The sequence below is a fragment of the Columba livia genome, chromosome 1 (genome assembly GCF_036013475.1).
Source record: "Columba livia isolate bColLiv1 breed racing homer chromosome 1, bColLiv1.pat.W.v2, whole genome shotgun sequence".
NCBI lineage: Eukaryota > Metazoa > Chordata > Aves > Columbiformes > Columbidae > Columba > Columba livia.
This window is the reverse complement of record NC_088602.1, coordinates 32,561,218-32,576,114: the sequence shown is the minus strand read 5'-3', so window position 1 is coordinate 32,576,114 and position 14,897 is coordinate 32,561,218. Positions and strand designations below refer to the sequence as shown.

Sequence of the window (14,897 nt, the reverse complement as noted above, 5' to 3'; positions counted from 1 at the left end):
AAAACAAGTGTGCTATATGTTTTTGGATTCCTAAACTAGGGAGTGCCAAGAGAAGACTGGGTGAACCTGTCCTCTAGCTGCGTAGCTTCCAGGGAAGGCTGATCTGAGAAGGGCACCAGCTTTGAGATTGCCCTTCGAATGGGCAAGAGGTGCCACAAGCTGCCTCTGGTCTGGAAGAGCAGAGCTGAGGTCAAGCGTAGGACAGGGCTGCTCCTTGTCCAGCCATCATGTACAACAGCCTGGGAAGCTGCATAGAGGTGTAAGTTGGCAGGGGGAGCTGGGGCTTCTGACTTGGACGCTGGGAAGCAGCAGCTCAACTTCTACCTGCTGAGGAGCGGGCGCAGACGTGCCCGTAGCCTGTCCTTACTGTGCTTCCTTCCGCTTTTTCCTGCCATCTGGGAATCGTGCGTCCTGTGGCAGGTCTTCATCTCCTCCATCACCAGCACCTCTGGTAAAGAGCAGGAGCTGGTAAACCCCAGATCCTGTCCCACACCCTGCCAAGCCTGGCCATGAGACCCACAGCTTGGAGAGAAATTCATGGACTAAACTTTCTCAGACCAATAAGAATGATTAAAAAGCTGAACAACAGGTCTAATGGGAGATTTGAGAAACCATTATTTATTTTTATTAGGTTTTATAAAGGTGGAGACTACATAAATGCTTGGACAGGCAGAAATCATTTCATAACAGGATGTTCAACTTAGCAGTCAATGGGCTAACAAGACCTAGCAGCTAGAAGTTGGAAGTGGGTGCTGTCAGAGTAGAAGACTAACATGTTACAATCTCCAAGCCAGTTCATCTCTCTCTCAAAAACAAACAATAAACCCCCACACCAAACAACTAACTAACCAAAAAAAACAACCACTGTCAGACCATCTTCTGCACAATTCCAGTAAATTTCCCCAGTGCCTGTTTATTAAGATTGCCTTAAGCATTCTAACCACATTCTTTTTGTTTGATGGTGATCGTTAGCAGAATTTGAAGCTGGAATCAGCATCTCCCCGGCATATCTCCCTATTATCTCACTGAAACAGTCAAAGATTGAAATTCCTTTATGAATTGGTACTGGGGCATTCAGGCAGGGAGGTCAGGGGGAGCATGTGTTTGGCAGCTGACGTGAAGCTATGGGTTATGTAGACCAGCCTGTGTGGAGCTGCACCTGCAGCGTACTTGTACCTGTCACCCCACATGGGGCAACCGAGAGTGCAAGGTGCTTGGGAAAATGTCTTATTTTCCCTTCTAATCACTGTTCTTAACTAGTCTTCCAGACCTATTTGTTTCTCTTGAATTATCTGCTTTATTTTGAATAGGTATTTTTGTCAGGGGATTGCAGCTTTCATGCCTTGTTCATCCTTTGGCTTCTTGGCTGATTGGACTATGGAAATATCAAGGCAGACATACTAATTTGAGTGTCTTTTCCTTGAAGCTCTGGTGTAAGTCTCTGAACTTGAGTTTGGTGAACGAGGGCTAGTTAGGCTTCAAAGGAGGTAAAAACTGTCCCCCCACTAGAGGCATCTGGAGGTTTGCATCCATCTTTGCACGTTTATTCTGCAAGACTCCCTGGATGTGTTAAAATCTCCAAGAGGGTCCAAAGAAAGTGGGACATAAACCTTGGCTTTTGGACAGTGGATGAGCTTTGACAGCAAACACTCTTAGCTGCAAGGTGGGGATCTTGGAGACTGCAAACAGCCTTGTACTGTGAAGTGACCGGAACATTAAAAGCCAAATCTGGATCAGTGGTAATTAAAAGAGGGTATTGAGACATCAAAAATGAGATGTTACTAAGGGTAAGCTTGTTTTAATTGGCAGGTTCATTTCCTAAATAGTTAGCGTGGGGAAGCTACCAGGTTGACTGAGCCTGATTCTTAAAACTTAATAATGATTTGGAAATTGTGCAAGGCACAGAGAGATTTATAGCGACATATCAATGTTCAGACAGCTGGGCTGGATGGCTCTGATGAGGAGAGACTAGTTAGCCTTGAACCTGCACCATAGAAACAAGTGGAAAAATTATCATGGAGTTCAAGAGGTAGAAAAGATCAGAAATGTAATGAATGCTGGCAAAACATGGCTTTGTGTAAAGGTTTTATGGTCAAACCAACCTAATTTTGTTTATTTAGGAGATTGTGAGTTTGATAAAGTAGCAGCATGTTTGCAGCACGCTTAGCATTTTGTATTGCACATAATTTAGAATCTTGTGACATACTGATTTATATCAAAAAAACCCAACCCAAACCAAACAAAAACAACACCAGCAAGCACAGAGCAAGATTAAAAACTGGCTGACAGCTATCAGAAAGTAATTATCAGAAGGAAACCACTCGAGTTGTAGCTTGAAGGGCTTCCTCCAGGATTAGCAAGAGGGACAGTAGCGAGTGAGAATCAGTACTTAAAAATGTGTCATGATTGACACAAATGCTGGTCAGACAGTGAATAACTATGACAGGACTGTCACGGTGTGACTGGGATCACTTAATTCACAGAATCTGTTTAAAGAATTCATTTTAACCAAGCTGGAGGCAATTATATACCTGGGAACAGGGACTGTGGAGGACATAGGTAGAATGTGAGGCTTAGAAAAGACTCAAAATAGATATATTAGTGACAAAATAGCCAGTCAGTTCCGTCAACCCCCAGAGCTTGGTTTTTAGAGACAAAATGATCTAGTTTTAGCCATCTAAATATGAAGCACAGTCATGGGCATAGACACAGACACCTCTCCTCTCTGCACAAAACCAACCAACCAACCAAAAAAAACCCAAACCAAAACAAATAAACAAACAAACCACCACACACAAAACCCACCAGCACAGGGCAGATAATTGAATCCTAAAAGAGATGGGACCGATTTTCTTAAAGTCTTTCTTCTTTCCTCTCAGCTCAATTCAGAGATTCTGCTGAATAATCCTGAGATAGTTAAAGTGAGGTGAGGGATTCCAGCTCCTGTATCGGTTATTTTCCCTCTGTATATGGTTTTGGTAAGAGCAGTACAACAGTAGTATGTCGGTTTTCTGATCTCCCTGTTCTTAAACCATCACTGCAAGGCTGAACAAGGTGCAGATAAGGGACCCAAACCTATTTAAGTGTGGCGTAAAATCTGCATTGTGATGAGATAATGCACGAGTTTGAATTACTTCATTTATTGAAAAGATGATTGTGAAGTGACTCAATTACAGTGTGTAAGTACTTTCCCAGGGATAAACCACCAGGTACTAAAAGGCTCTTAACATAGTATAGAAAGACATAAGAACCACCACTTGTTTCAAGGATGGAGATTTTCTGTAGCCCTCCCTTTGTTGTTTATGTATCTATAGAGGCATTTTTTTATTACCTTTTACAGCAGTAGTCAGAAATTAGAAATTAAGCAGCAATATTAGTACCACTTTAGCCACACATGAGTTGCTAGGTTCTGTACTGAAGAAAGAGCGTAAAATCTATCCGTCTGTGTTACACAAAAGGTCAGGCAAATTGGCCAGGTTGTCTCTCCTGACTGTAAACCTTAGGAATCTATAAAACCAGAAGTGTTTTCTTAGAAATTTGCTTTGTTTCATTCAAAACTACCTGGAATAGTATGGCATTCTTACTCTTTTCAAGGATTTAGATTAAATCAAACCAAGGAATTTGAAATTAAATCATTTTAAAATACTTGGTGTCAAAGTAATAATTGCTCTCTGCATTATTCAGGGAGAGCAGACTTAGATTTCTTGATGCAATGATATTTCAGTCTATAAAGCAATAGAGAAGTTACAGGCATCTCAGTGCCTGGTGTTACTTGGCATCAATACTTCTAAGCGTTCCTGTTATCTTCGGTGGCATTGCCAGCTGAAGGTGATGGTGACAGTGTAGTACCCTACATCAATAGGAAGATGAGACTCTCTGTTGGAAGGACATTTTAAATAGCAAGAGCCATTAAAGCTAAGAAACTCGTTCTTTCCTCTTACACAAAGCTGTTTGCAGAAGTGTATGTTTTATAGATTCTGTGATTCTGTGATATTGCACTGGCTGTGCCCAAAAGAGATGGTTAAGTTGCAACACAGCTCCACGCACCCACCATGCACTAGAGCATCATAGTAGGAAAGCAGGTGTTTGGCCACCATCCCTTCTCCCTTCTGCTTCAAGGTGCTTTTAATTTTTAGGCTTTTCCACTTTGACAGAGTAGGCTGATACTTTTGGGTTGCTCTGTTAGTCGTCATTGTTTTAGGCAAAAAGGTGTTCCCCTCGGGTTACAAAGGATTGTGTTACAGAGGTGAATGTAGTATTAACCAAAACTTTGTATGTGATGTCCTAGATTAGTAACTGCAAGCTTTTGTTTTCCCTGACTGTTAGCATATGTAGGATTATTACTTTATTACATTATGTTCCTTTACAGAACTTTTTTTTTTAATTATAATAAGATGAAAATAGGTTACTCTTTTTTTTTCTGAGGATAGGAATAAAATCAGCTCTCATTTTAACGTCCACTAATTTTGGATACTTTAATGATCAGATTCTCTTTGTAGATTAATTTATTTTCATGGTCACTGAGTGTATTCAATGCGCGTTTCCAGGAGAGCATTTCCTAGATAATCTGAGTGCAAAAACGTAGAGAAAAGTGGACTACATGGTTACTATGTCTTATTTAAAATTTGGTCTTTGTGATTCATTCTTGATATGTAAAAGATCTGATGGCAAAATAAGGTAGTCTAGGGGATACCAGCTGTGTAAGCATGTTTTTCCTGCTTATTTGTCTGGTGTCTAGATAACAGTGATTTTAGAACTTAATTTGAGATTTGAGAATTTATAATTACATTGTATTTACTAAGTGCTCTTTAGTGAAAAATAATTGAAATGTTGACCTTGTTGGTGAATTTTATGTTAATGTCCAGTGTTGCCCTTTTTTTTTTCATTCTAGATAAACTCGCCTTGGAAGGGATAGTGGTGCAACGTGCTGAATGCAGACCTGCAGCTAGTGAAAATTATATGAAACTGAAAAGGTAGGAATGCTCTATTACAAATGGATATGTGATATCTGACTTTGATGCTTTTATTATTGCCTTACTAGGGATGGATGACTTCAGTATCATGGTCTTAAGTAGGATTTATACAGGATCAGAACTGTTCTTGCTGTTCGGGTGGATTTACTGTAGGGAGGGAATGAAACCTGGTGTGGGGCTTGTGCCTCCCTCTGGTGTCGTCTGGTGGGATGATGCAGACTTCTGCATTCCGTCATGTGCAAAGCTCTTACAAGAGCACACGTTGTGCCTCTTCACACCCGAACATATGAATGTATGGCTATATTCAATGTATTGCTATATTCAAATATGATTAAAGCTGAGTTTCCTGAGTACTTAAAGGTTTACATTGGTCTGCTTGGGACACGCTTCTTGAGTACAAGTTTCTGTGTTGATCGTCCAAATTCAGTTCCAATCAATACTGTGCCATGCTAGATGAAGATCACCTCTGAAAAGATATTTAAAATGCCCAAAATAGGAAAGAGTTCAGGGAGAAGTACTAGACTGTAACTGGCATGCTTGATAGAGAAGATAATGGCTGAAAATTTCAGAAGTGGCATGGAAACCACAGGCATACATTTAACAGAATCACTTAGTGACTTCTGAAAATTTAATCCAACACATCTAGAATTTGCCATGTGATTCATATATCATATGGATAATTAACTTGATGATGTTCTTTAGTAATAAATCCAAGTTGGAATTGAATTGTGCATTATATTAAATACGTATTTATATATTTTAAGCATGTGAATTTTAAGTAAATTACCCTTTTATATTGTGAGTTTCTAAATAGAGAAATGCAAAGCAGGAAATTGCAGGAAGAGGATCATCCATGCCTAGTTATAGAATTGTCAGAAGAAATGCAGAAAAGACGAAGTTATGTTTTTGCCCAATTCCTGTTCTGTGTGTCATGTATGACTTTTACAGTATCTTATGTTTTATTAACCTTCTGTCATCTAAACTGCTCTACTATGTCCTTATTGTGTCCATTCAATTCTGAGACTTAGGTTCTAGCTGTTGGCAAATCAGTGCCATAAGTTTGCTCATGTACAGCAAGCTACTTCATTTCAGAGTGTATTCTATGATTGCTATAATGATTTTCGTCATCAGTGTAAAATGGAGTATGAAGCAAATGTGATGTTCCTAGAAAAGGACTCATTTCAATCTGGCAATTTTAAATATATACGGATATAGTCTGTGGGATGTATTTGCTTCATAATTGGTTTAATCACAGGTTGCCTGATCCAAGTGCTTTTTTACATTTTGTTCAGAGTTTTCTATTAGTCGATCAGATAAACTTCTTCTGGTAAAGGCCACAGCAGGAGACCAAAACAAGACATAGTTTTAATGACATGCTACCCAAACTTGAAATTTTTCAGCATTCTGCTTTCTGTCATGCACACATGCATCCAGCCCCTTCTGGTCTGTGATTTTGTTGTATCCAACTCCTATGGGAACAACAAAGATACAAACATGAAGGCAGGTTGTGTGTTTGGAAGCACTGACAGCTGAAAACCAATATTACCGTTGTTTTTTCTTTTTTGTGGAAAAATTGTCAGGCTGCGTATGCCTAGTTTCTTAACTTTCCATCTTGTTAAAGATTTCTCGCTTTCTACCACAAAGGTTTTTTTTAAATCCTTTTCTGGTGGGAATCAGCATGAGATTTAGCAGATCTAGCAGTCACAGCTTCAGAATGAATTGGTTTATTTCCAAATACCGTCTCTGGTATTTGAGAAGTAGGATCTAACTTTTCACTCCTTTTACTCTCTCCCACCCTCAACATGCTGCAGGCTGTGTTTGTGGTTAGGAGAACTGACAGAATTAAAGATAAACCATGTAAGTTATACAACTGTGTTATATTAAACCCATTTTTATTCACTTTTCTATTTACTATTGTGCTTTACATGAGAGACACTCTCCAAAGGTGGAATTGATAATATTGATAAAACAGCAAGTCTGGTGTGTAGGCTTTAAGTGCTACAATAGTAAGTTGAGTTGGGAAGGAAATACAATTAAAAGATAAACGCAGTTCCTTCAAACTTTGAAGGCACAGAAAATGAAATTAAGCTGCACCTCCAATAACTATAATCATTTGTTTTGTGACAGCTGACAGTGATCAAGGATAATATACCTCCCTGGTATTAAATGCAGATATGGATCCTGTCTATTTTACCTTCTGTTTCTGGGTCAGGGAAATTGGCTGCTGGGTACGTGGCCTGGCATTTGATTTCCATGTTGCTCTGAAGAGTTTCAGTGAGAGGACAAGAAGATGGCTTTGTGGTAGGGCTGCCAGCAGTTTGATGGGAGATATGTGTGACCCATGGGTTTAAGGATGGGTAATGAAAGGACAGAATTTGGTGAAAGCATTATCAAGTGTAGCAGAAAGGAGGGTTTTTTCCGAAGGAGCAGCTTTTGATTTGATTACAGGAAGGCTGTAGATGTTTGGAACACTTTGAATACAAGGTACAAATGTGTGTCTAGGGATAACTAGTCAGAAAGGTGAAACAAAGGTGGTGTGACCTTCAACTGGTATTTTCCATTTTGGAAGTTAGGCTGTTGGCAGCTTTATTTTTTTTTTTTTCCATTTTCCAGAACTTCAAGTTCTAGAAGGGGAACAAATACCATGTAACACCTCCTGTCCTGCACTAGTAAAGCTTCATGCTATTGAATTTCCTAGAATTTTTTTATTAACAGTGCATTTGTTCTTTGTAACACCTTAATGATTAGTTATACATTTGCAGTTGCTGCTGGTGATGCTATTGCAGCTAGCTGGAAAATAATATGTGGTTTTGAAGCACCTGTCCTAGTTTCTGTCTTGTGGGAGTGGATCTCATGATCCCACTTTAAAAATATTTGGACTGTGTGGTGAAAAATACAGGCAGTCTGTTTCCAACTGCAGATGGTTTTACTGTGTGGTGGTCACAGATAATACTACCCCTGTGCCACCCTTTCTGGTTGATACTTCCCCTCTTGCCCCATCAAGCCTTTTGAATGAAGGAAGATTGTGACGTGTAAGCTGTTGTAGCAGAGGGTATGTACCACAGATGGCATTACACACGTCTCGTTCTTCATTGTACTGCATTCAGCTCTGTGACCCCCAACATAAGAAGGACATGGACCTGTTAGAGTGAGTCCAGAGGAGGCCATGAAGATAATCAGAGGGCTTGAGCACCTCTCCTGTGAAGACAGGCTGAAAGAGTTGGGGTTGTTCAGCCTTGGGAAGAGAAGATGCCAGTGAGACCTTATAGCAGCCTTCTAGGACCTAGAGGGGACCTGAAGGAAACCTGGAGAGGGACCTTTTCCCAGGGCCTGTAGTGATAGGACAAGCGGTAATGGCTTTAAACTGAAAGAGGAAAGGTTTAGATTAAAGGAAGAAATTAATTTAGATTAAGGAAGAAATTATTCACTATGAGGGTGGTGAGGCACTGGGACATGTTGCCCAGAGAAGTTGTGGATGCCCCATCTCTACAAGTGTTCAAGGTCAGGTTGGATGGGTCTCTGAGCAACCTGCTCTAGTGGAAGGCGTCCCTGCCTATGGCTCTAAGGTCCCTTCCAACGCAAACCATTCTATGATTGTACATCACACACTGCAGTTGCACCAGCTTTGTGCCCCCACCATCCATGTCACCTTAGGCAGGCTGCCTTTCCCCTCTGCCAGGCTGCCCTGGGCAGGCTTTACATCCCACCCAAACTAGACTGTTTTCTTCATGTCACTGTAGTCAGCTTTCCACCATGAGGAGGCATTATCTGTCTCTTAATTTTGTTTTTCTGAGGCTTCAGAGATTTTTGTTTCCGTTACCCTTATTCCATTATCCTAGTGTTTAACTGCCTTGGGGTAAATGACTCCCCAAAAAGAGTCCTCCGAGAGGCTTGTCTGGGGAAGGCCCCAGGTGACTTGAGAGGAGATGAGAATAAGATTTTGATACTCCCAAGGGGCTTTTGCTGTGCACAAAAGAGAGAAAATGGGGGACTGGCATGCACCGCATCTCAGATTCTCTCTGCCAAATTACCTGTTTCCATCCTTGCACTGGTCCTCATGTCCATTTTGTTTGTCCCTCTGACCATAGCAAGCCCTCTTCTTCTCCAATTCTTTCTCAGCCCCTCTTTCCCATTTCTGTTTACTTCTGTTTCTCCATTTCCTCACAGAAGTAATTTTATTTTCAAAAATAATTTGAACACATAGGTATCATATACACTCAAACTATGTTTTGGTTTGAGGAAAAGTTAGGAAGAAGAAGAAAAAAATAATCTCTGGGGGCGACTTCTGCGAAGCTCTGATTCAGAATGACTGTCGAGTTGAGTAGCTACAACAAGGTCTCCAGGACTGCTCAGGTCCTTTGCAGTGGGTGACCGGGCACCAGGTTCGCAGATTTTGGAGGAGGTTTTGAAGGCACATGCAAAGTACAGCTCAAGCAGGGGTTGAATGTAGTGTTTGATAGCGCTTCCCCAATAGTAGTAGATAGCAGGCAAAAACTGGGGTTTCTTTCTCAAATGTAAAATGCTGGTCACCTTTCAGAATGGATTTGGGAGACTGATTCAACTATACATAATCTGAACTCTCTCTCTCAACTATACATAATCAGAACTATACATTACTGAACTCTCCCAAACTGTACACTGAAAAAAAAAAGTCCTAGGATTACAGAAAGCCTAGAAGAGCTGACATTTAACACTGCAGTGAGGCTGGTAATCCCTATAATTTTCTTAAGTAACTTAGAAATACATTCTGAAATATTGTTAGTGAAAATGGTAGTTGCCAGCATGGCAGCTTCTAACAAGGCTGCAAGAATTTTGTGTATCTTCTTGCTTTTTCTTTTAAGAGCTCTCTACAGAGAGTGTGATGAAAGTCCTTAGAAAAAGCTACTGGAAGAAACATGCACGATAAACTTTTATGAGAAATGGGTTGCAAAACATTCTGGAATAATTAATGAACTTCTATGATTGAAAACTCACATTTCTTTACAACCATATTCCAGGGGCCACTACAAGTCCTGACACTTGGTGGTCTAGGCCAAGCCAGTGACATTTAGTTAGAGCACACAAGTTGCTCATCTTCTCTAAAATACTGTGTGAGTGTTGACTGACTGACAGTTCAGAATATTGCTGAAAATGAGCATTATGCGAGTTTTTTTTTTCCCAAGCACCCCAGACTAGCAAGAGAAAATGAATAATTTGACTGGCATGCCACTTCATGTGTGTTCTTGTAGTTACGCTTAGTTGGCTATGAGTTCCTGTAACAGGGGCATCCTGAGGTTAGTTTAAGGGACAACAGGGTCCAAAACAAGTTTTAGTAAACCGGTAAGAAACAGGGTTTTAGCACTCCAAAAGTGACTTAAATACAGGTTCGGATATCAGTTGAGGTAAATTATTAAGGGGCAGCAACTAATACAACAGGCGGTCCACAGTGTGCATGCATGTGGCTTCACCAAAACAATGCCCGAGCCGTCCCGGAGTCAGGGAAGAGTACACACTTGCCTGAACACGGTGTGGAATTATTTTTAAAGGGATACACGTACTCGTATTGAGTACGGAAAGTGTGCACTCGCAATCCTGCTGGGGTATATTTATAATACACTCGCAATCCTGCGAGGAGAAATAGACGTGCAAATGTGCACGGAATATTACACGTGCTTATGTGGAAGCACGGGAGGAAAATACACCCGCAATTATGCGAGGATTAATTTTACACATGCTCGTATTGAGTATGGAAAGTACGTGTGCAAATGTGCACGGAAAGTTACATGTGCTTATGTGGAAGCACAGCAGGAAAATACACCCACCATTATGTGAGGAAATAATTTAGACACTTGCTCCTGTTGAGCACGGAAAGTACACGTGCAAATGTGCATGGAAAGTATAAATACACGTGCAAATGTGCATGAGAAGTAGAAACACTCGCAATCCTGCGAGGAGAAATTTACTCACAGCCGTGGCAGCAAGGCAAGCGGAGTCTCCGTCCCTGGGGGGCTCTCGGTGGCAGCATCTTGCTTGTGCTCCAAGAGACCCGCGACAATGGGCGGAGTCTTGACGAGAATCCCATTTTTTTATAGCCTGATCAGATCTGACTGTAGGCATTCTAGAAGCTTCTCTGCACCCCCACCCTGGCTGTGGGGTGCCCCAGAAGCTTCCAAACATCCCCCACACTGGCCGTGGGCGCCCAGCGGCTCCTTGGCGCCTCAGCACTCCCTTCTCCTCTCTATAAACGACCCTGGCCAGTGGCCTCTTGGGGTCAAACAAAAGAAGCTGTTAGCCTCAAGCAGCAGAGAGACAGGGAGATGTGTCTACTCCTTCCATATCAAAGGAGGGAGAGGGAGAGAGGGAGGCTTGCATTCTGCCACAGTTCCCTTTCAAAATAAAAATGTATGAATACATTCATGTGTTTTCCACAAAAATTTACCACACTACACAGATGCTGTTCTGTTTGTTTGAAGTGGGAGGCCATTTTTACCCAAAGCTGAGATTGCATCTGCCTGTCAGTCAATGCAACTTTGATTTTTCAGGTATCGAAGATCAATTTGTTTGTCTTGGAGTAAGATTCAATATCATACAAAAAGTCATTCCCCAGGATGTTTTGAGTAACTCATTATTAAGTACAAAAATATTGTTTTCCCTGTGTTAAAATATTTCCAATCCCAATTTTTCCTGGAGAATAATGTCCATTTTTTAGAAAATGATCTAGTAATCTTGTTCATAAGGGTTAAGCTGTACTGTTCAGAGATGGATTTTGTATTTCGCTTGTGTTCTTGGGTACCCACCGATTTTTACAAATCAAGCGAGTACCATTCTCCTTGCGAACAATTGTACTGCAAAGTAGCAGGCACACTAGTACTCAAGTTTCTTTGTCCATTTTTGGTCCATTTTTCACATTTTTTGAATAGAGTAATAGAGAAGAGGAAGTAAGAAAAATAAAGTTAAAGCGAGGTGAGTTGAACAGCACAGAGAAGTGGTTATTCTCCATTTCAGAGGTTGGGAGAGTTGCTTTTGTTGGTTTGTTATGTATTTCTGTGTGATCTTAGGCTCTATTCTCTGTCTCTTGTCCTTTCCATTTTATCTATTCTCTTTTACTGTTCTTACAAGTGCAGTTCTGAGACTGGATTTTAATGGGTCTTTTATATTATCGTGCTTTTTTGTTCAACGATATGAAAAGGCCCTGATTTTGGTCGCTGCTTCCAGCCATTATAATAATGCTAACAAATAAGGAATAACCTGCTGTTCATAATGCAGCAGATACTTTATCATGTTTCTCTCAAACCTGCAGCTGGATGCAGAAGGTTACCATGTCCTTTTTACCCTATTATTATGTTCGGTTTCTAGTAGCCAGGTGTATATGGGCTAATTTGGGGTTGGGGGGAGGCAAGGTAGGGAAAAAAGAAAAAAAAGGGGGGAAGGGAAGGGGAAAGGGGAAGGGGAGGGGAAGGGGAAGAGGAAGGGAAGGGAAGGGAAGGGAAGGGAAGGGAAGGGAAGGGAAGGGAAGGGAAGGGAAGGGAAGGGAAGGGAAGGGAAGGGAAGGGAAGGGAAGGGAAGGGAAGCATGAGACCATTGATCTGATCATTGGATCTCACTTCCCTTCTGTTTACAAAAAAGCCTGGAGACAAAGGATTAGAAAGGTGCAGGCATCCTGGCTGGTTGACTCCTTTTGTTTTACTTCTCCTTTTGTTTTATCTTAAAATGGCTTTGTTACAGTGTGGAATGAAATTTACCTTCTTTCCTTCATTTAAATACGATCATTTGCAGATGACAGAATTGCAGAATGGTTGAGGTGGGAAGGGACCTCTGGAGGTCACCTGGTCCACCCCGCTTGAGCAGGGCCACCTGGAGCTCTGTCCAGACACCCCTGCATCTCTTTGGAATTGAAATTGTGTGATAAGATAGTGCTGGGATGCTCTCATGTTTCTTAATAGTGGCATACTGAATGTGTTCTGTGCCTTTTAGAAAGGCACGGTGTTGAGAGGAGCCCAGCACGAATGTAGTTTTCAGAAAGAAGAGAGATGCTTAGGGATGAATATTTAAGAAGAGTTTATGGCAAATATTGTATGCATTTTTCCTTATATCCTGGGGAAGGAAATCAGTAGTAGTGATTGGAGAGTTCTCATTGTCCTGTTTCTTTAACACAGTGTTCATGAAACAGTATTCGTCTTCTGCTGCACACTCCTCCTTTTCCTCTGCTATCAGAGGCATTGCATTTCAAAACATATCTGATTTGCCTTTGTGGTAATTAGCCAAAAAGCATTCAGTTCCTTTTTATCTGCTCTGAAAGGGGTGAGGCTAAAAATAATCCCCCTGGAATATGTTCAGGCTTCAGTTGTAGCCAGCTTCTTCAGGCTGAAAAAAAGCCTCATTCAGTACCAGTGCTCAGCACCACAAGTTCTGGGTACACGTATTTCCAGTAAACCTAAATGTCAAGTGGCAGAGATTCCTTCTCTCGAAACTGAAGTCTTTGGTGTCATACAGTGCTGGAGGTCTTTTTACCTTACTGTTGCCGGGGCTACAATAATTAAAAAGATACTCTGCTGCCAAGGTACTTTCCAGATTTCAGAGGGACTTGTTTAGTACTATTCCCAGGGCAGCATCAGTTCCTTCTTTTCATCTTCTTTTCCATCTGTAGTATAGAAGTCACATTCTAAGGGGTGAAAATCTCTGAAAGAGAGTACAGTTTTAACTCTCATGATTTATCCTGTGTTACTAGACATAACAACCTTCTGTTCTTTTTGTTTACGATCATGCTTGACCCTGTCAGGGAAAGGTGGGATAGCTGGGTGATACGAAAAAAGGCCATTTCTACACTGGTGTCAGAGTTCAGATGTAAATCTTCATTTTCTCTGTTGCAGAGCAGAGCTCAGTGAGCTCATGAATCCCTTCTGAGCCACCACACCAGATGCTGTAGTCATGCCGAGTGCTACCAGTGTTCTGGGTTCTGCAAAACTGCTTTGGCAACTACCAGGCTGATGAGCTCAAATTTACACAATATGTAGAATGTCAGCACCACAGCACATCTTCTATTTTTAAGCAACTTTGTTCACATACTACTGATTGTATTTGCAGTTTGTGAGAGATCAGTAGATTACTATTGTCCAACAGTCACCCTGCTGCCAAGGAGCTTCAAAAATTCTATGATATCTTAGTACTAAAAGTTATCCATGTGCAAAATAAAACATTAGAAATGCCAGGTGGCAAGCTCTGTTGGTGATGTATTGATTTCCTGGCTTATTAAAATATTTCTGAAATTCATGGAACTGTAGGAAGGCACTAAAACAATGACCTGGAGGGCTACAGGGTAGGTAATGTGTCCATCAGAATATCATTTGTTACTTGGGACGTCACCAAGTTCAAACAAGTTCATCGGTGACACAGCCTCCATCCTCTATTTCTGGCTCTTTTTTGAGGGAGCGTCTGTTTTTTGGGCTCTGATGCTTTTCAGACTGGGGTTCCCTGTGGTCAGCAGGTGATTTAATTCCTGAAGACACAGCAAAATTCCAGTGGGAGCTTAAGTCCTAGAGTGCCACAGGACCCGTTATACCACGGAGGAAGCAAACAGAGGTATCTCCTGTGCTCCTCAAAGGCTCTGTGGGTGGAAAAGGTCCTAGCTTTAGAAATTAATCACAGCATTACATTTTATGGGAGAAGCTTTCCCTCTCTAAATACCTCAGATATTCATACAAGATACTGAAGCACTGCAACCATCAGTTATTACTTGCGCACAGTCCTGAAATGTTTTCCAAAAGAGAGAATATTGTGCAGCCACCTGCCAATGCTTGAGTCTGGGACATTCTCGAAATGGCTTGGGAGTTGAATTCAAATGAACACCATAAAATGAAAAAGAACAGTAAGTTTCTTTCTCTTTCTTTTTTTTTTAAATCAAAAGAGATAATGTAAAATCATTTGAATTTCAGTCATGTAGAATAC

General features: G+C 41.1%; 1 protein-coding gene across 2 annotated transcripts in view; it reads left to right on the top strand.

Moving 5' to 3' along the window:
* GTF2F2 (general transcription factor IIF subunit 2) overlaps window positions 1–14,897 on the top strand; it is a 96,168-nt gene that overhangs the window by 37,233 nt on the left and 44,038 nt on the right. For both annotated transcript variants that reach the window (XM_005501806.3, XM_005501807.4), the window contains one exon: window positions 4,892–4,973. In XM_005501806.3, the coding sequence (XP_005501863.1) occupies window positions 4,892–4,973 (82 nt within the window). The remainder of the gene's footprint in view (window positions 1–4,891; window positions 4,974–14,897) is intronic.